We start from the raw sequence: 22386 nt of genomic DNA, 5'->3' as shown, positions 1-22386 counted from the left end.
AATATGCCATTGAAGGACGTCCTCTTGGGCTTTGGGAAACGCTGACTGACATTTTTCAAAGTTTTCTGACGTTCCATAGACCAACAACTAATCGATGAATTGAAAAAATAATCACCAAATTAAAATGAACATAATAAATCATTGTCGCCCTAGATGCCATTACCTCACAACCTAAGCCAGTTGCGTCTGCTCGTGTAATATGACTGAAGATGTCTCAGCTGTTGTCAGTCTATGTGTAGTGGCATTTATTCTAATTCATTACATTTTGTGCCTTGAAAATGCTCCTCTGTGAGCGTCCTGCCTGCGTTAGCTACCTAGCTAGCCACACAGGCAGGGGGGGCAGTCCCATATGCTGGTATGGAGGGATTTTACTGTAATTCTCTGCAGCTGTGGGGGTCAACGATTCATTCCTGTGCTTTAATAACAGTAGGATTATCAAGGTTCAGCCAGCCAACCCCCATCCTCACTTTCCTCGCCTTCACATGGCTCACAGCTCTATCCAGTGTCATGTCTTACTTTCTCCTTTTTTCTCTCGAATTAGTCCTGACTCTCTGCTCTTTTTGCACCCTTTTTTGGTGTATACCTTTTGTTATTTTTATTTTTTACATTTTTTTTGTCGTCTCTGTTAATTTTTCCGGGGATCTCTCCTGTTTGCTGCCTCTCCTGTTCTCACCCAGACCGAGATGGGTTGGGCCTGACTGTGACTGAAGCCCTGTTGCTAGGTGCCTAGGGATGTTCCCTTTTCTATGTGTGTGTGCATGTGTGGGTGGGTGTGTGTACGTAATGTGTGAGGCTGTATGTATTGCTATGTGTCTGGCGGAAAGTTAGATGTGCTCTTATGTAAGCAGGTCTTGGCTGGGTAGAGCAGGGGTTTAGCTTGGGGATGCTGGCTCAGGTGGAGAGACGGAGACAGATTCTATTTTGGGTACGCTGCGCTCCCTGCATCCTCCGAACGCATGAGTTATTCACTCACACGTGTCTGTGAGTCCTGCCAGCATGAAAGGACAATAGAGGAGTGGTGTACTGTGGTGGTGTACAAATAACTGCGGGGACATTTTATCCTCATCTCTGTCAGTCGAGTGGAATTTTCGTTTTATTTTACATTTGAATCATTTACAATAGGGGTCGGCAGACATGACTTTTTCAGGGCTGATACAGATATCTAATATTTGAATTCAAGGAGACTGAGGAGGGATGTTTGGGGTCTGTATTCATTTGCAGTAAAAATGAAACTCTTTGTGTCTGGTTTGAACAACCAGTGATGAAATAAACTTAAAGTACAATTTTGAGGTATTGCCATTCTCTGTTACCTTATACTTCCTCTCCACTACAGTCATTTAATAAATTTAGTTACTGGTTCAGATTATACTGTGTTTATTATAGGCTGTTAATTGTGACGTGTTACCAATCAGATATTGTTGTGGGTGGGACATTGTGTATAGTTGCATCAGAGCCACAGGAGCACATATTTAAATTAGTTTATTTTATCGGCAATCTGACAGAAGAATCATTGATACCGGAGCAATAATTGGACAGGTAAGATATTGTTACCTTGATATGAGACTGTTTATCAAATTAGAATTTGGATACCGTTATATTTCTACATGGCATAAGAATTGTCTTCTTCTGGGTTAAAATATATTTTCTGAACTCACCAGACTGTTTTACCTGTTCTAATACCTGCCTTCACCCACTTAGTCATTAGATACACGTTATTGAGGTTTTTTCTATCAAAACTGTCATCGTGCAAAATTTTTTTTGAAAGAACCAATAATTGTCTTTTCAGTTAGAACCTGACAGATATGTTGGTTGGCTGATATTATTGGCTGTTATTTGGCTATCACAGATTTATCGCAAAATGTATGCTGATGCTTTTATATAGATGAATAATGTAGAAACAACGTGCTTGGGCTAATTTATAATGATTAAATTCCCAGTGAAGTTTGTTGTTTCAGTGAAATATCCTGCCACTGTCATTTACATACCTTTGAGAAGTTGATCAATAATGATTATATATGTTTTTACATATATGTAAATTTGTATACGATCTGAACAAAAACGGTACCTTGTACAAACTGAGCTGTCACCTTGTACTAAAAAGGGACAAGGAAACAAAACAGTGATTATGCCATTGATTATGTTTTAACACTGTGGTTACAGCTTTAAAGCTTTTCCGCTAACAGTGTGGTTTTTTTTTGGTCTGTTGCAAACAGGCATAATCCGAAAATGAATCTCATTTAATTGATTGAAGCATAAGTCTGATATTTTGGAAACACTCTTATATGCCTCCTGGTGGAGAGTCAGCGTTACATGAGAAGATTGATACCACTTTGCAAATTACAGTGGTATTATATCTTCTCAACTCTCCACCAGAAAACGAAAGTCCAAAATTATATTCAGTTTAAAATGATGTGAAGTAGAGGCAGCAGAAAATTTAAGAAGTTGGTATCCCTGAATGTTTGCCGTTTAGCTTGAAACAGATATTTCGCAAAGGTAAACGACGCAGAGAAAAACTAAACTGGATATATTTCTAATGTTTTCATACATGTTGGTGATTTTATCCAGATTAACCCAGACTTCCATTTTTAGCAATAAACGGATTCATGTTCTCTCTGAACCCTTTGAACCTGCACACAGCCGGGTGACATTTTGTCATTGTTCTCTGACAGCTCCACTAATCCATCCTCTCTCGCTCTGTACCTGCGTGTTTCAGATCATGGCACTGGCCTGGCTCCAGTCTCACCTGTCCTGTGCCAACCCAACCAGTATCACCAGTTTCAGCCATCCGCATGCTTCCAGTAAAGCTTGCTGAAGGACTGTGTAAAGAGCCATGTTGTCTGGGACTTGGCGGCGCTCTGTGGGGCACAACCAACAGCCTGCTGCGACACCTGTGGTAGCCTCCAGGGGGATGACGGTGTGTGGGGTCCCCAGCGGTACGGTGGTCCTCGAGGCCCAGTATGACTATAACTACCGCGGGGCTGATGGACGGCAGGTCTGCATCAGGGAGGGCGAACGGTTTATTCTCCTGAAGAAGACCAACAGTGACTGGTGGCAGGTGAGAAGAGCAGTTTGTCTTGTGTGTTTGTGGGTATTTTTCAGGAAACGTCAACATCTGCATCATCTGCAGCTTTCTATTGACAAAAAAGACCAAAATTCTGATGCGATAATTCATGTTTTTATACTTTTTGACTTCTCCTACCCTGTTTGTGGCCATATGACTCAAATGAAGATGTAAATCTTTCAAAAGCCAGTCACAAGTATGTACTTTCATCTGAACAAAAAGCTAAGTAAATCCTTAAAATAGCTGGGCACTGTAGTTTCTGTCAAACAGGAATAAATAATGCAGTTTTCGGGACTATTTCAAGTGGCGGATTTAGTGCTTTAGCCAGTATTTGGGTCAGTAGGATGATGCATGTTGGATAGCCATAAGGTAAACCACAGTGTCCGTGTTCATAAAGAAACATGTTAAGTAATGCAACGATCTGGCTCAGTGATTTCTATTTATTATCCTAGTCGGGGCTGCGACTGATCGCCAGCTGCAGATTAACTCAGTACCTGAAAGGTTCTGGTCCACTAAAGCTGAGCACGATATGAGATGAATAAATCACTGTTTTGTTATCTTTGTCATCTTGACCGTAGCGTGATCAAGATCTCCGCTCTACTGAGTGCACTCTTCTATTTTTTAACAGATTGTGGGTAAAAATAGAGTTAGAAGCTGTATCAGGCTGTATCTACACAGGACATAGTTCAAATTAATACAATGTTGGTTTCAGTCATACTTGCCAACCTTGAGACTTCAGAAACAGGGCGGATTTCAAACCAAATTCAAGGACTGTTTCCTTCATTCTGGTAGCTTTTAAATACTAAAAATAACAAAATAATGAGTAAAATGCAACAGCATTTTTATGTCAAATAACTAAATTCAACGTTATTTTTTACTGGTAATTGTCAGAAAACATTGCAGAATAATTTCCCCTTGATTGTAAACGTGTGTAAATCTGTGGCATAAAGTGATATTTATCACTTCTCATTCATTCATTCATGTTTTACCCCTGCCTTTTAGAGAGCCTTTCCTCTCCACCGCCATATGATTGTCAGCCTCTTGATGGGAACTGATGCGGTGCGACTCTCGAGAATGAAAGAAAAACTGACGGGGCACATCCCAGCCCCTTTCTTTTAAAACATTACGTAAGAAACAGGAATTCTTCTCTCCGGGGTGTCTGAAATGTCTTTTAATATTCCCCCTCCTCTCCATTTCTCTGTCCGTCTCTCACTTACTGAGGAGGACGAGGCGCAGCAGTACAGCTGTTGAGTACCAGAAAAGCTTATGATAACTGAAAGGGGAGCAAGTGAGAAAAATTGTCCTTAAATCATGAGAAATAGAGGAGAATTGTGACCCCGGGCAGGAAAATGGGTGAGGGCATAGAAAAAACGGGAGTCTCACAGGAAAATCGAGAGGGTTGGCTCACATGGTTTCGGCCCTTTTTTATGGGATTTGATTGATCAAGATCAGATAATCAGATGGTAATGTCTGTTTTTGGCTATCCAGGAATTTGAATACATGACAAGTGAAGGTGCTTTTTGAAATACATGCAAAAATCAGTCTTAAGAAACACACGTTAGAAAAAGTGGCATAAGCAAGTCTTGTGGTAAAGAATGTTTACTGTGTATTTCAGAGGAGAAGTCGTGGGTTTGTCAGCGCATCTGTTCAATGTCACAGGAACTGCAGCGTAATAAATTCCCACACATTGTCCAGGTCTCAGCTGTGCTGGCTGACGCTCGGTCGAACTAAGTGGATCTATGTGGGAGAAAAAAAATAGCAAAAAGCACTCCGAAATCTTTTCATTCTTTGACAGGTACGGAGGATCGGGGCGGCCAGCAAAACGAAGCCGCTGTATGTCCCCGCCACATATGTGACAGAGGTGCCCATCGCACCAGTGGCCTCGCCGCAGCGCCTGGTCATGTCCACCTCGCTGAGCACCAACCTCAGGACACTGCCGAGGGTGTCGCTCTCTCCCAGTCCATCAGCGTCTAGCTATCATGAGCCGCGTCAAGGTAAACTGTGAGAGGAAGACAGAGAGAAATTAAACATAACATTTGTTCTCTGTAGTAGGGGAGAAATCTTTGATCTGTTCTAATTCTCTCTTAAAATTCATAATTGAAACTCAACTCAGCTTTTTTTTTATCTTCCTCCCTCAGTGAACAAACCCATCTACCGCTCCATGGAAAACCTCAACTCCAACAGTGCCTTCCACGGGCTGGACAACCACACCAACACAGGTGGAGGCCGCTTCCCCACCCTGCCCCTCTCTGGATTTACCTTCACCCCAAACTCTTCCACCTCCTCGTCGAGCCACCTCGTGGTTCCCGGGTCCCCCGCCTCCTCCGTGACCCAAACATTACCAAGGAACCCCAGGGTGGTTCCCATGATCACCCGGAGCCAGAGCTCCAGCAACCTGCCTGAAAACATGGTGGAGAACCCGTACGACGAGGTGGGCGGGGGCTTCAGCAGCCGGGCCAACCACAGGATGCCCAAGAAGTCTTGCAGCCAGTGGGACATGGTGGGAACTTCTGGCAAAAACAACCATCTACAGGTAGGAAGACGCTTAAAACCTCAGACAGATGTTAGTTAAAACATCTGGTGAAGAAAATTCCTGCTCTGTATTTTTACGACTGGATGTTATTCTTATCTTTCTGCCCAGTTTCATTCCACTGGGAGTGCTGTGTTAGTGAACTTCGTCCTGCTTTGAGATGATTGATGTCAGAATCTGTCTCTAGAACAAATCCCTAGCACAAAGGTGGTGAGTTAAGAATAATGGACAAACATAATGAAAATAACATCCAGGTGGAAAAATGTACCAATGACATTACCAATTTCAATTAAATTTGCTGCGTTGGATTAAAGCTTCGGCTCTTTGGAAATGAATGCCTTTCACAAGTGGGCGGCACATAATGATTGACGGCAGACGCATGAGTCACACATGACACCTGCAGCATCTCTTCCTCTGTGTGGAACCCTTCCGCCTACGGAGAACAAACCTGTCAATCAAAGACGCGGGGACAGAAAAACATAAAATTCTCACATCCAGCGACAGTCACACGCTCGCATCACATGACTCACTTTACCGAAACTTTAAAAATGCGCAGTTATTAGACTAAGAAGACAATTTCAGTACTCTATGTCTTGATCGATACAGGACAGGTCCATTTCTCATAACTTAGGTCTATAAATAAAGTTTCTCCGTCTTATTTTATTGTAGAATCTCAATGCAACCATCTGTGAATAAGTACTCAATCACAGCTCTGATGAGGACGGGAATATTAAACCCGAAGGAGAAGAGGTGGATGAGGAAGTGTCTGATATAGACGTCAACACTGCTCGCTGTATTTAAACATTAGCAGTAATTAATATATTAACAGCAAAGTAAGAAAAAGCACCTGATTGAGTTATCTTATTCTGCAGCTTATCTTCTACATTTCTCTGGGAACGGAGCACAAACTGAGCTTGACATTTTTTTTTAAACATTTTTGCAAAGAAAGTTCATGTGAATTTTGTTAAAGGATAAATCCCCTAAAAAGGTGAAGATTCAGTCATCATCTGCGTACCCACATGTTGATGTAAAGTCGAGTTACATTTTAATATTTTTTAAAAACATAAAAGGCTCCATATAGCTCATCCAGGTCTCCAGAAGCCAAGAGATCCAAAATTGATTAAAAAAGACATTAGTTACACCCTTCGTTAAACCATAATCTTAACTGTAGTGACTAAACTGGTGCACAAGCTCGATTGTGCGTCAGAGTGTAAATCAATTTGGGATCTCTGGGCTTCCGGAGACTTGGATTATGCCTTATGAGATTCTGTAGTTTTTAAATCCCTGTGTACTTCAGTTGTTAAGGAGAATGCTGCAATGCTGTTCTGCTGCGAAGCTCCCGAAATGTTTTGTGGACTCCGAAACTTCACCCGACTTTCTATCGTCATGAGGCTTAGTAGATCACGTACACGAAAAGGTCAAGGCAGCAAAACAGACAGCCTTAGTCAAACTTTCTTTTGTTAAATAAGTTATACCAGTTTAAAGGTATGGCTATTTTCACCTGACATCCAGCAGTTAGTCATTGAATAGTTTGACTCAGCGGATGTAGACTGGCTGACTCTTTCAGGCACCATTCTCCTCCCTTCCACTATCTGCGGGAAACAGACACAACAACTCTGAGCTAGCAACCTTCACGCTCTAAACGGCAAATTGATTTGACCCTAACTCGGCTGCTAGGCTAATGGTACAAAACCTATACAAGCTCGCCGCTGTTACCTTTTCCCGTGCAGGGATTTAGCCGTTTCAATGCCAGGACTCGCCTCCTCATGTGCAAATTTTTCCACCGCAAGTTCGCCCACGTCACAGTTTTGCAACGGGCACCAGCGCTGCATGCTAAAATCAAGAAATACAAACAAGCCAGAGGATTTTTTTTTTTCACCCCCCTATAGCAGAGTGATATCGGGTATAACCAGACCATTCTATGAGAAGAGACCAAACCACAAGTGTCAAGTGCAGATTCAGCTGTTACTTGATACTTTGTCTCATCCTAAATCGTGTTAAGAATAGTGAATGAATGAAAATAGGTCAAACAAATCCACCAAATGTTGCTGATGTTAAAGGAAGTGTGGAATTAGGGTACATTTAGAGTTCCTCTCATTGGCATAAACCTCTAATCTGATGGATTTACAGGTCGTAGTTCCAACAAGGATGCTGGTTTTTAACCTTGTGACTGTGCGGGCTAAAACTGGAGAAACACATTTTTACAGATGATAGACTGGAGAGGAACTACGGATCTTGATTACTGAGATTGTTTACTTCCTTCAATCAGAGATGTTATGAGGTGGTAACGCAGCCGATTAAAAGCCTCCGGGTGATCCCGGCGGACAGCTGAGTAGAGCCATGACAGCAGAGGTTGTGTTTTATCTACGTCTGTACTTGACCTTAATAATCCTCCGAGAGCAGCAATCAAGTTATCATTGTCGTGACGTCAGAGCCTCCCTGTATTACATCAGAGAGGGATTATACAAGGCGTTGCGGTTAAGAGAAATCCTGAAGGTTATCCGTCCCTCAGCTGAAGGGAAGCTCCCACAGCTCGTCTCTCTGCACGCAGAGCCCTGCTTCCACTGAGCCACACATGCACCGGTTACTTCCGACTTCAGTTAGCCGTGATCTCAGTGGAAATGACAGAGCTTTTTTTTTTTTCTGTCTCATTCTGTCTTCCTCTCTGTCTGCCTTTGTATCTGTCCCCCTCTCCCTCCCTCTCTCTGAGGACATTCTTCATTGCAGCCCTTGATACCGCTAAGCAGGATTATTGAAGCCACATTCGGGTCATAACATGTTTCATGCAGAAAACACTCTCCCGTCATACGTTTCTGTCAGCCACACCGATGATGAATCTGAATTAAATGAGGGCGAAGTTCCTTTTGATTTGAACAGACAGTTACAAAAAGGTAGTTCGTTTGCCTCATTTGGTTAGCACGCTAAATGGCCAAAAGTCTGTGGACACCTACATAATATAATATCCATGAGTAATACACAAAACAGTGCGGGGACTAACATGCTGCAGCCTCCGCTTGTCTTTTCCACAATATTTTTCTAACCCGGCCTCAGGGGTTTGCTTCCATTCAGCCACAAGAGCAGCAGAGACCTTAGCACTGATGAAGCCTGACTCACAGAAAAATGTGTCCAAAACTTCCTCTCCTGACTCGAGCTGGGGAAATGTGCTATACTCCACGATCAACATTACAGAGATGAGAGGAGAAGTCTCCGGTGAGTGCTGAATTCATTCATGCTGTCGAGTTTAGGGCTAACTTACAGTGTAGTAATCTCGCTGTCTTAGGCGGATGAATGAATATAAATGATCCTGCATCAAACTTGCGTTGCTGGTGATGAACACACCTTTAAACAGCCGCTATCGCTGATGAAAATCTGTGTGACGTCACCTTGAGTAAACTTGTGGATTTCACTGGGTTTCGACGTCTATCGCTTTATTCCTTTTACCGCTCTTAGTCTATTTATTTGTTTTTTATACCTCTTGTGTGATCTTGGTCAAGGGCACTTACTGGACATACAGACAAATATAAACAATAATCACACTGAACAAAATTCAGGATGTACAGATGGATGTACAGAATAAGCCTGAGCTCATACAGACAGATGTACGCCACCACAGCTGCAGCATCTCTTCTTCTACCTTGATGGAAACAAGCAAAAACGCGGTGACAGGAAAATAACATATAAAGTTCTCAAGTCCAAATACAGTCACACGTCAATTTATTCTCTCTCATATATTCCACTTTTCCCAGCCACAGCGACCAAACATTTATCGTTATTAGACTAAATATCTAGATCGAAACAGAACTGGGCTGTTTCTTGCATCTCTGTATAGTAAATTAAGCTTCTCTGTCTTCCTTGTGCATTTTGTGGTAGTCACACATGCCACCACTGGTGAATAAGTACTTGATCACAGCTCTGAGAAGGATGAGAATATCAAACCTGAAGAGGAAGAGGTGGAGGAGGAAGTGTCAGAGATAGAAGTCAATGCTGCTCAATGTCTTGAAATATTGATACACTAAAGTAGGAAAAAGTACTTTCATCTCACTTATTCTGACTTAACTTTTCTTGTACATTTCTTTCGGAACAGAGCAAAAAGTTCAAAGACAAAAAAAAAAAGTTCATCTGAAATTATTTAAAGCATAAGTCTAACCAAAATGTAAATTCAGTCATTAACTGCTCACCCCCATGTTGACGGAACGTCTCGTGAAGTTTTGAGTCACAAATGCAGCCAAGTGTGAATAAGTACGTGACCATCGCTCTGATGAGAGTGAGGCTATCAAACAAGAAGAAGAAGAAGCAGAAGAAGAAGAGGTGGAAGAGGAAGTGTCTGAATTAGAAGTCAATACCGGTTAAGAACAAGATGTCAGCTTTTCTTTGGAAAAATGATTAAAAAATGATGGCTGACACACACACACACACACACACACACTCATATGCACAAAAGACAAAATGATTGTGTTCATTTTTTCCTCAAACGGGTGATGATGTCATTAATAAAGTGTTCATCACCAGATTTGTTAATCTTGAACTAAATTTACCAACAAGCTCCCCATCTTAGTGAAATGTGTTTTATCTTGGCAACAGTCGTACACCAGGAAGTGACACTTGTGTTATGTTTTAATGCAGTCTCAATTTTTTTATTTAAATGAATTGTTCTTATTTTAATTTAATTTTGGCAGTTTCAGTCCTCCTGACCTTGGAAATCAGTGAAAAATTAAAGTCGTACACACCCCCTAAAATCTGTGAGTCTGCGTGCTGTCTTTTAGTTACAAATCAAGATGAGTTATTAGTTTTAAAATGGCATGAAAGTGTTTTTATATATATCGTATTTGTGACCTGCTGTAGCCTGATCTGACCCCGTTGAGAGACACCTGGTTTAGATTCAACCGCTGAGGTTAACAGAAGAGAACAGTAAGACAGGAAGCTGCAGGTGAGCTGCAGACTCATCACTGCCCCCTGGAGTAAACTAAAGTCACACCCCATTTCACATGTGCCTCACATCCACACACACTGTGTTTTCCTCAGTTGGTATCTGAAACAGCGATGTGTTATGCAACAGGGATCAACCAGCTAGCCGGTCAATCAGCTAGTGAATCATGTCTCAGCCATATTTCGTGGAAAGATGATCGTCCATGCATATCTTTTCAATTAATTTCTGTGGATTTGTAGATGTCCTCTCTTGTAGCTGTTGATTCAGTCCTCTCTCTCTCTCTCTGGGCGAGTGCACACATTTCTATAAGCTCTGTCTTAATCCAAAGTCTGACTAGTTATTCTACGTTAAGAGGCGGGGGGGATTTGTTTCTTTCTCTTTGTGAATTCTTTCTACACTGAGATGATTGTTGTTGTTCAAAGTGCTGCCGTCTCCCACTTAACTTGTGGTATTTGTTCCGTGGCCTTATCCCCAACACACATTCCTGTTCACATAAGCTAAACTTATTTAGACTTATACTCCACAGTATCCACAGCATGCAACACCTACTGTACTACCCTTGAGCCCCGTGATGTTGCACAGAGCCACATGGTAACATTAGCACATATACATTTGCATCCTGATGCACAAACAGAACAACAGACACACATGATAGGCAATTAAAAGGCAACGCTGGAGATTTTCATTCATTTTCAAACTATTTTGTGTTATCAGTGTAGCCGTGAAGCTATTTTTTTTGTCCATAAACTAATAAAAAGTACAGCTGAGGTGCACTGTGACATGTTCCCTCATTATGATGGAGATTCGGCACTGATGTTTAATTGGAGTCAAAGACATAAACTATCCTGCTGCTGTAAAAAACCACTGGCACCCCAGTGGTGTTTTAGCAGAGTAACAATTATTTCATTAAATGTATAAGAATGAAACTACAGTTCTGTAGTTATGTCACCCAGTGAAACAGTGTAATTTATGTGTTGTGTAACAGTTTTTGCCTTTGTTATACATTTTGTAGAGTTGTGTACAAAACCAGAGAAATCCAGAAGTTTAATCGAGCTGGTGGTGCGTTTCATTTGGTCACCTGTTGCTAGAAAGACAGAGAGCGAGAGGGGAAGACGCGGCATGCAGCTTAAAGTAACGTGAATCAAACCTAAAATGAGACCATGTCTGTAAACATGTGTGCCTGAGATAGATTTGTATTTGCAATAGTGGTTGTGTACTGGTGTGTTCACCGACAACAAAACAAGTTTGACCACAGGATTATTTGTGTTATTCACCCCATACAGCCAGATCACTTTACTAAGATGAGAAGCATGTCATCCACCGAGGGTGTGTGTGTCCGTGTGTTTGAATTCAGGTCAATCACTTAACTACAGCGCTCACCTGCAGTAAGACTCCGACTCTGTCTCTTTTTTCCTCACTCTCCTTTCTCTGATGTTGTTCATGTGGTTAAAGTACATTTCCTCAGATCGCTGCTGCAATCAGGTTGATTAACAGGAGTGAAGATATCACATGTTCTGCTTTTAAGTCTTTTCTAAGTCTTAGTCTTATTTCTTTTCCTCCTCGTCGTAACCCTAACCCTTACCCCCCCGCCTTTCCCTACTTTCTTTCCTCTCACTTTCCTCCCTCTTTCTCTTTTCCCTACTTTACTCTCTCTGTGCCTACAAGGTCCCAACCGAGTCCTATCTGTCCCAACTCTCCTGGCAGGACTCCCCTCTTTACAATGAAATGCAGCCAGAGAAACGTCTGTCACAGCCGGACCCACCAACCCCGGGCTCGGATCAGCAACCTGTACAAGTCCTGGACCTGTGGGAGCAGTATTTAGACCCGTCCACAGGGAGAAACTACTATGTCAACAGCATTACCAGGGAGAGGTCCTGGAAACCCCCTCGTCGAGCCCGTGGACGCACCCCCACCAAGGTAACAACATGGCTGCTTTAACTCTGAAAAGGTGGGCAGTTTCAAAGCTGGATGAAAGCCTCTCGTCTCAGAGGAGAGGACAGAAGAGGGTCACGGCGTGGAGTAAAAGACTCTGCTCATTTTTATTCCCACATAGTTTGACAGTATCAGCACTTAAAGGGACCTTTTCAGCCAAGCAACTTCATAGGACCCAAAGAAGGGAAGCCTGGCTCGCATCTTTCCTCTTTACTTACATGAGGTGATGCAGACAGGGTTGCACACGCAGTGATCACAGGACGGGCTTCCACAGCTGGAAGTCCAGTGAACGTGGGGAGACTCGCGTATGAGTTTGAGTGGCAGCTACTCTAAATTTTCTCACTTTGGGACAGGGTCACATTGAACTTAAGACTTGGATATCTGCGGAATATATCGCACACTGAGCAGGCAAGGTCACTGATACAAACAGACAGCTTTAAAGAAAAACGTTGCCATTTTGGGAGATGATAAGACTGAGAAAAACCCAAGACTCTTCATTTACTATTGAAAAGCCAGGCAAATCATTTAAGAAGCTGGAACCAGTGAATGTTTGACATTTTAGCGTGAAAAATGACTCTAATGATTAATTGATCAAAACAGTTTATTGTATTTTTTATTCACAGACACAAACTTGCAATACAGTGCATGAGAGAAATTCATGATCCTGTTAAATATGTCAGTGTTTAACATCATGATATGTGTGAGGTCGTCGTTGATAGCTATTACTGTGTCTCACTTCTTTCCTTCCTGTTTCACAATCTATATATTTTTTTTCTGTTTCTCTGGTAGGGCCATCCAGTACAACCTCAGACACAACCCAGGGAAACCAACCATCTGTCACTACCACTTCCTGAAGCTGGCAATGGAACAATGCAAAGGGTAGGACAGCTTTACTTCTAGAGTAACAAAAAAAAGAAAAGGAAAAAAGAGGGCATGTGTGTGTCTGTGTGTTTAAATTCAGGTCAGTCACTAAACTTAGCCCTCACCAGAGACTCTGGTTGTCTCTCTTTTATCCCTCTCCACATTTTCCTCCTGCTCCAGTACTGAGCAATACAGTTCATTAACAGTACAGCATGGTATATAAACGCTGCTGCAGTCAGGTTGGTAAATAGGAGTAAAGATAAATGTAACTGCGGTTGTTTTTTCCTGCAGAAGGTCCGGCTCTGCACCTGACTCTCTCCTCCAGAGGTGCCCAATGCTGAGCAGCAACTATTATCAGAAGTGAACAAAATAAACTTTGCTTTTACTATAAGCTCTTAATGTGTAATTAACCACTTTGAGGTGGTGTAAAAGCTCATCTTTAACATTCTGTCGCAACAAGCGTTTGTTGCGTCAGTGCAGCCTTTGCCTGAGTTTCCTGCGTGATGTTCTTGTATTCTGTTTATATTTTAGGTGCAGTATCAAACTGACAGTATTGAACGTAGCTCTGTTACTCTGTTACTTTGTGAAATGCTTGTTTGCAAGGCTTTATAAGTGGCCGTTGGGCTGCTTTTGTTTTCCAATTGAAAATACTTCCACACTGCGGACATTTTAATTGCTTTCTGCTTTCATTAGTTGTCTTATTTATATATTTGTGTATTTTAGGATCCTCCCAGACATTAGCTTTGTACTTTTATTCAGTGTTCCTTGTCACAAGGAAGTTTGGGAAATGTGTTCACAACACTGTGTGCCAATACAGTAATTAGTCTAAGTGGTTGGCTTAGTTGGCTAATCATTTATTATATTCTTAACTCTCTGCTTCTGTGATTTAAATAGATACTGAAAATATTAAATAATCATTCCCACATGCCATTGTTGCAAACAGCTGTGCTTTTGGAAGCTATAAACACAAACAGACAAAAAGATACAACAGTAGGACAAAAAAACACACACTCGCTGCTCACGTCTATACATATGACTCTCTTGTCAGCAGCCGTCTGAGAGCACACAGGCCGGGACTGTGGTCCAGATTAAAGCTGGGAGAAACGCTGTGCGTCGGCCAAATTAAAAGGGGATTACATCTTTCTAGTTGCCCAGTCGTTCACTGACGAGCCTGCGGCCAAATGTATTCATTTATTAACTGCCCCGCGTCCCACACTTCTTCCTCAAATGGTGTTTTTGTTGAGCTAATCCCTGAAGGGAATAACAAGGTAATGCCTCTTGATCTGATGCAGATGAGCAGAAGCCATTAGGGCGTCACAGAGGGATGCTGTTTTAAATCCACATCCAACATTACAAAACAATGCTAAATTTAAACCACTCAGTGAAACTTTTCATCAGCCGGCCTGACCTCACAGATGCCGTCACAGTCAAACTTCCACTGTTTCCTTAGTTTCACCTTTTTTCGGCTCAGATTGAGGAACTACTTTGTGTTGCTTTAGAAGATTTTTAAAGGGAATTTATTCAACAGCCGCCTGTGACAGAAATTGACCCGTCCGCAGAATCAAACACGACGTCACGGCCGGCTCCAGATTGTTAGAGATAAGCATTTTGCATCTCAAGGTTGTGTTGCCTCAACGTTGCGTCAGTGTTTCAAATTTAATGTTGCTCATCAAAAAAAATACCCACATGATCAAAGCAGTGATTCCCCCGTCAAGCCAGTGCGCGATGCTTTCTGTTGACCTATATGTGTCACTTTTTATTCTGTGCTACATGCATTACCAAACAGGAACTTCACCAATGACATCTAATGCATACTGCATGCCACATGAGTTAATGACCCAGGTGTTTAAACCCGATTGACCCACATGCAGCGCTCTCTGGTGTAGATGTTTATTTTTATAACTCTGAACATGTTGGCTTCTCCTTCTTGTCCTCTGTGAGCACATGCTTGCACATCTGTTGAAAGTGAATACGTGCATTTTATTCAATGATCAATCATTCTCTGGTTCCAGCTTGTAAAATGCAAGGATTTGCTGCTTTTTAACAAATATTATGCCTTGAATGTCTTTACTTAAAGTCTTGATTTGAGTTTGGTAGGTCTTACTCACCCAAAACATACTCTGTAATACATTTTTTTAAAGTCTTTTTGTCAAGATGAGCTAATCTCTTCTGCATGAAAGTCCTCATTTCTGATGTTACAAGTCTTTACATCTTTAAACTGAACCTAATATGGTTAATATTCAAAGTTGCATGATAGCAAAATGTAGATTAACCTCACTCTAATAACCATATTCCTACATAAAACCCACATAGATGCTGCTTACCCTTATACATATCTTTAATGCTTGACTAAGAAAATGATGATTTGTCTTAAATTATAACTTAGTAACTTAACTAGGTCTTAAAATGCATCTGAAACTTGTAGACACCCTCTTTATATCACTGAGTTAACATGTGTATCCAGGTTTGATCATATTTAGGATACGGCGTTCACGTGGAACATTAAAACCCTGGTTATTCATATCCGTGAATACATGATCATATATACGGGTTTCTGCTTGTGTGCCTGCAGAAGTGTCACCATCTCTTCCGCTGTTCTCTGTGTTGATAAACCAGCGTAAGGTGTTAACATGCTACAGTTTCCTGGTTTCTGTCAGAGAACATCAGTGAGGTTTCCAGGTGTCCAGGTTTCTCAAAGCCAGTATTCAATGTTTATGTGTGCAAAACGTATCCAGGACACTCCAAAAACCTGATCGTTACCAGGATACCAGGGGAATAGTGATAGAAGTAATGAATCTGATTATTATTTGCAGCCGTGTCAGCAGATATAATTATCTACTTACTCACTTACTTTGCAGATTCAGAATTTGAAAAAGCATCACTTTATGAAACAGGATGAGTTGTTACAGACTAAACCAAGGTTTGACCAATAGTGTTCCCAATTTGTTCTCCTGAATATGTTGAATTATTTAAAACTGTTAATCATATAAATGTCTATATTTTTACAATATTTCTATACATGGCCAAGTGACTCTAGGAGTTTCCTCTTTTTTTAGTAGGATTTGTCGAGTTTGATTTGGTGCTTCTACTGTTTGGATGCTGGTCACGTCTACCAATATCTGTTTGTCGTCTATTTTAACTTCTCTACTCGCTGTTCACTAGTTTCCACACACTGTCAATGGCTGCAGGCGCTATTAATATGACTCATATCGGTGGGAGGTGTTTCTTGTGGATGGTTATTGTGACATTAAATATAGGAAATATCAGCCTTGAACCGACTTCTAATCATGTTAATGCAAGTGTATCTTCTCCCTGAATACAAACATGTGTAAAATGATGTTTACACACTGAGGCAACAGTCATAACGATCCCATATAACAATCTAACAGCATTAAAGGTGCTATTATTCATTGTCAGTGTTATTTTGAAAGCTAAGTCTTATCTATGGTAATGTTCCTCCATGAAGTAAAAGCAGCCCCGTTTGTGTTTGCCTTCACACTGTGTTCGTTTGCAAACACAAACCTGTCGGACTGTGGCTAATGTGGCGACGTTAGCAAAGTTCTGGTGTGATTATTGTGAGCTGCTTGCAGCGGCTGATAAAGCCAGCTTCCCTCTAGAATGGGGAAGTAGACGTAGGCCGAGACAGGAGGGAGAGATGAATGGTGTGATGCACTTTGACACTCAGATGAAGAAGTGTCATGGCACGAAACGACAGACAGCTGAGGACTTAAACTCAACAGGACAAAAGCTCTCACAGACAGGAGTGTGCCTGGATTGTAGACGCGGCTGATCAGTGATAATGAGCACATACGCTGTAAGTTCATTTAAAATTTCTTACACAATGTCTGATGTTTTCATTCCAATGTCAGTTTTTTGGGTGCTTCATTTCTGGTGGCAGGACGTGTAGAATTAAATTAAATGGAAATAAATATGTTTCATTTCATTGTGATGGGATGATATGGTTCACTCAGTTGGCTTTTCACTGTAAAAGCGGGTGGTGCTGATCTTATCTTTGTCTCAGAAACACCGTTGTGACTCTTATGTGGACGTGTGTGATTCAGGTCTGAACTTGAAATCAGCCTGTTTGAGTCAAATCAGTACTATGAAGCTTGTGTTTCTGTCTAACTGATCAACGGCTGCAACTGCCTCTCGTTAACTTCAGTCGATCACAGGCATGAGTGTGTGTGCGTGCGTGCGTGTTTGTACCTCTGTGCCGTGGTGGCGAATCAAAGAACATTTTTAGCCGGCAGGATGTAAGCGGGGCAGAGGAGTAGTTTCTGTGTTGGCGTGAGCGTTAGCCCGTGCCTCGTGGCTTATCTTAACTGAACGCATCTGTCAGCATCCTGTTTTTAAACGTTGGTGTGAAATTAAAACCCAAACTGGCTGCCATTTTGGATCAAATTCTGTCTCATTTTTTTCACAAAAAGCAGACAAAAAAAGCCTGAAAGTGCATCATTCTGCAGCCTTTTATGCTCAGTTATGCAAAAAAAAGAAAGACCTGTGATTTGTAATTGATTTTCAGATATAAATAGAAACTGTTCATCAGTGTTTACTGCCTCTGTCCTCCTGTTTCTTTGCCTTTTTCTCTCTCTAGCTGTCACCTGATTTCCTCTTCGGAAGCCACCAGAGAAATACCGACGGTGGCTGGCAGATGAAACAGGTGATACTCTACCTGATGCACTCTTTCATTGGCAGAGGGCTTTTAAAGCATTTCACCTTGACTTTCACTTTGTAGTCAAACACCTCTCAAAGAGCAACATAGATGATAATCGCCATTTATCAGTTTGATACATTCTCCCTACACAAGGGGATGCATTTGCAGAACGTCATAACATTCTGGTGGCGTAGTCCGCCAACCTTGACCAAGTCAGTTATGTTAGAACCAATAGCTGAGTATCTGTGCATAAATACCCATAGGTCACTTACACTACTTATTCTTCTTTTAAAGTATTTAGCTGCCAATTCCTTCCTTGTTATTCATGCCCGACTGGGAAGGTAATCCTAAGTGTTTTACCTGCGCTTAAAGGGCTTTTGATGGAGGGTATTTTCCTCATGAAAATCAATGAAGTCGAGTCATTAGATTTGCAAAAACTGCATCTGCACTGTATTACTGTAGAATACATTAAAGTAGTGCCAGCTATGCTCTTTGGATTCTCAGAGATCAGCATTTATGCATATAAGGGTGGTGAAATAGCAACTCATGGTGTAAAAAGAGAGGCTGTTACCCAAGCAGTTCTAACTGCAACATGTTGCATCACAGTGGGGTGTGGGTGCGCCTGGTTTTAAAGCCCTTATACAGGCCTCCTCTTTAGCAAAGGAGCAGATTTGGCTCTTAGTGTTAATCCTCCTTGCATGAAAAGATGGCAAACATTAGGAGGGATATTTAGGCTGATTGTTGAAACTAGGTTACGGGGATTGGGGAAGGTACTTAATTATGGCTGCTGCTACATGAAAAGTTGAAGTGGTGGGAATATTGTGCATTTGTGTGCAGACCGACATATATGTGCATGCGTTGGACTGTAAAGCTTAAATGTTTTGCATGTAAAGCACAGCTGCACATGCATGCATCACCGTGTCTCTGCCTCTCTGCTCTTCCTGTTAAGTGAGGCAAAACAGTGAGAACGTTTTAAAGAAACAATCTCTTAGAGCCCAAAATGACGTCTACAAATTGCCTTAAATGTCCAAAACCCAAACCATAACCCGCTGAGTCGTCATTTACCACCATAAATTACATAAAATGCAGCAAATCCTCATATTGAAGAAGCTGGAACTAGCAATTGTTTGACATTTTTTATTGTAAAGTGACTGATTTACTTAACAGATTAGGACTAAATGTTACGGCTCTAATTCAGAATATGAAGGAAATTGCTTAAGATACTTGCAGCTTTCTCCAGAAGTGATCTGACATGGTAGAAGGTTTTTATGATATTTACCACTGTCTGGCATCAGAGAGAAATGAGAGCTGACAAAGGTGAGAACACCTGTTAAAGCACCGGTACTGAGGCTTAGCTGCTGACGAAAGTGAGTGAGGTGACATTTTAAAAACCCATGTGAGAATGAGTCAAGTGAAGTCAGATCAAATCAAATCAGTGTTATTTATATAGCCCAAAATCGCAATCACATTGCCTCAATTGGCTTTAGTGTCAGATATTTTTCTCAGGCACCCATTCAGTAGTCGCAATTTAAGTACAGATAAATATATTAAAAAAAAAGAGAGAGCAGTTTTTGAATAACTCAATAAAACTTGAGCTTTGGCCGATCCCAGGAGATGAACAGCAGTGACTGATAATCTTTAATGGACTTTAATGGTCCATCAGTCAGAAAAAAATCATCCAAGAGCCTGTCGGCTACAAATACATCCACTGTAGTCAACAGTCAACAAACCAATGAGAAAAATGGTTGTCATCTAAGGTACAGGCTGGAATGAAAAGTCAAAGGTAGTAAATACAAGAGTCAGTGCTCTCTGTGTACTTGTTTCCATGACTTTTGTTGTGTATAAGACATGAGGAGCTGCATGCCCTGACCTTTCTGTTGCTCCGCAATGTTGCTTGTTTGTGATTTTAATTGTTTAGGTATTTATACTCGTTGTACAGTTGCACTCGTGCATGAGGTTGCTTGAGGCGAGAGCATTAGCTAAATACCAATATATACAGTAAATATAATATCTATAAAAGCTTCTGCTGTAGTTTCTTACTTAGGAGAGAACAAAAGCACATCAGCTGTCAGAGCCTTTAGACAAGATCTGCAGATGTAACAGTACAATGGGAGCATGTTCACACAATAAATCAGTCATGTTCCTTCCCCTTTTTTTGTCTGTTCCCTTTCACCACTGACCCCAAAAAATTTGACCCTGACTTTTAACCCCCCCGTGAAGAGCATGCAGCGCGCCGCCTCCTCTGACACCCTGAGCACGATGGGGTTGAGCAGTGCCGATGCCCACTTCCATAACTCCCAGCATGACGTGAAGCAGCAGCTCAGCCACTCCCAATCTATGGTCCTGCCTGAGAACGGCAAGGTATTCACACAAGGTCATAAAACTGCGTGCACAGTATTCACAGATGGTCATAGAGAGGAGGAAGTGCAGATAAACTTCACCAGTTTTCGCACAAATGTACATACAGACAAATGAACCCAGCTGCTGCTGCTGCTGCTGATGATGATGATGATGCTTCCTGTGTTTCAGCTGGTCCAGCAGTGCAGAGATTACTCCTGTAATGTGACCAACATCGTCGTGGAGCCTCCGTCTCCTGCGAGCTCTCCAGACAGCGAGGGCTGCACACCGGTGAGAAAACATCGCTTTTTACCTTTTAAGATAAAAAACACTCATTTATGAATACCTTATCTCTTATTGTTTCTTAAACAATCAGAGGAGCATCCCGGCAGCCTTAAAGGATAAGCTCACCCAAAAGTTAAAATTCCGTCATTATCCACTGAAACCATTTAAATAGAAAGTTAGGTGACGTTTCGTAGTCAACAAGACATATATGGAGCTTTACAGCAAAACAACAGCATTCTCCTAAACAACTGAACAGCAGGGGAACAACAACATAAATGCACTAAGCACTAAATGGCTCCATACAGCTCATCCGCTGTAATCCAAGTCTCCAGAAGCCTCAAGATGCCAAATTGATTTGAAAGGACGTTATTTACACCCTCTTTAAAGCCAAAATCTTCACTGTAGCTGCTAAGCTTGAAGCTTGCTGAAGGTGTCAATAACATCTTTTTCAAAATCAGTTTTGGATCTTGGTGCTCTCAGGAGACACATGTCAGGCCGGACGAGCCGTATGAAGCCATTCTATTTGACTTTTTACATTTTAAAACAAGCCCCCATCTACTTCAGAAATTTTTTGTGGACTTCAAAACTTCACTCGAATTTCTAACAGCATGGTGGTGAGTAGATAATGACTCAATGTGTATTTTTGGATGCACTTTTCCTGTTACGGGTCACACCACCAGACTAGAGTCTACACTTGAAAAAAAAACAAAAAAACTCTCCACCTGGTTCTCTCTTCCAAAAACTTTTTCTTAGAACCAATAATACAACCTCTTTTGTTGGCAATAGTGCTGTTTTCCCAACATTCAACAGCAAAAAACAAAACAAAAACAGCCGTGGCCATAAAGCTCCAGTAGTTTCGGCTTTCGTGAGGATACGCAGGTGTTGTAACATATCTGCAGGCAGCATGTAATATGCAGATAGCCCCACCAGAAATAGAAAGTTGAAGCAGGTACTCAGGATAATCCACAGTCATCCCCGTTATCAGATGTCATTTGGAACTGTTTGTTACTAAAACTGGAAAATTGAGAAAATTGTTCACAGAGATGTTTTTTAGATGAATCTGTATCAGAAAAAATCTGTATGGTTATCTCAAAACCTGTGCAAATAAAATAAAACGCTTCTGGCTTTCCTCTTTCTCTATTCGCTCTTTAACATGGTCTTCACTTCTGCGTTTCTCCCTCACTGTCTTTATATCCTGTCTCAACATTTATAACTTCATAGTTAGTATTAATTCGGTTCTCCTGCACCTTAAATGGGGCCACACCGCAGTGGGAGATCTCGCAGCAGCTCCCCTCCTGCTATTTTTCGAATGATGCAACAGTCAAGTTAAATGGGTTCGCTCAGGATGCAGTTTATTACACAGAGGAAAAGCCCTCTGCTGTACTTTACTGTTAATATTTCAACTTCCCTCACATACTCTCGGGCCTACTCTCTGTGACAGTATTGATATTAGCGCTTGAATATTGCAGATTTTAATGCACTTTTAATGTGTTTGCAGGAGTTGGAGAAAGCCGGCCTCTTGAATAAGACAAAGATTGCAGAAGGAGGCCGGAAACTGAGGTGAGACACCAAGAGACTGTTGACATACAGATTCGATTGCATTGTATGAAAAGTGTTTGAATAAATTAAGGCAAGTATGACTTGGTGTTCTGCATCCCCAGTGACAGGTATATATGTATGCTTTTTGTTTTGCAGGAAGAATTGGAGCCCGTCCTGGGTGGTGTTGGTTGGGAACAGTTTGGTTTTCTTCAAAGATCCCAAATCACAGACACCTTCCAGCTGGGTGAGAGCTCAGACAG

At 41.6% G+C, this 22386-nt stretch overlaps 1 protein-coding gene across 10 annotated transcripts in view; it reads left to right on the top strand.

The window, feature by feature from the left end:
- arhgap9 (Rho GTPase activating protein 9) overlaps positions 1-22386 on the top strand; it is a 54880-nt gene that overhangs the window by 14673 nt on the left and 17821 nt on the right. For 5 of the 10 annotated variants that reach the window (XM_030419673.1, XM_030419668.1, XM_030419670.1 and 2 more), the window contains 10 exons: positions 2714-3055; positions 4857-5055; positions 5200-5594; positions 12184-12435; positions 13240-13329; positions 17906-17971; positions 20186-20326; positions 20495-20593; positions 22086-22147; positions 22283-22370. In XM_030419673.1, coding sequence (XP_030275533.1) covers positions 2831-3055; positions 4857-5055; positions 5200-5594; positions 12184-12435; positions 13240-13329; positions 17906-17971; positions 20186-20326; positions 20495-20593; positions 22086-22147; positions 22283-22370 — 1617 coding nt within the window. In that variant the 5' untranslated portion in view covers positions 2714-2830. The remainder of the gene's footprint in view (positions 1-2713; positions 3056-4856; positions 5056-5199; positions 5595-12183; positions 12436-13239; positions 13330-17905; positions 17972-20185; positions 20327-20494; positions 20594-22085; positions 22148-22282; positions 22371-22386) is intronic. The other 5 variants (XM_030419677.1, XM_030419674.1, XM_030419672.1 and 2 more) reach the window with 4 other exon arrangements.

This window comes from Sparus aurata, chromosome 6 (genome assembly GCF_900880675.1).
Source record: "Sparus aurata chromosome 6, fSpaAur1.1, whole genome shotgun sequence".
NCBI classification, from domain to species: Eukaryota; Metazoa; Chordata; class Actinopteri; order Spariformes; family Sparidae; genus Sparus; species Sparus aurata.
The sequence above is the reverse complement of the archived record's forward strand: the minus strand, read 5'-3'. Positions and strand labels throughout refer to the sequence as shown.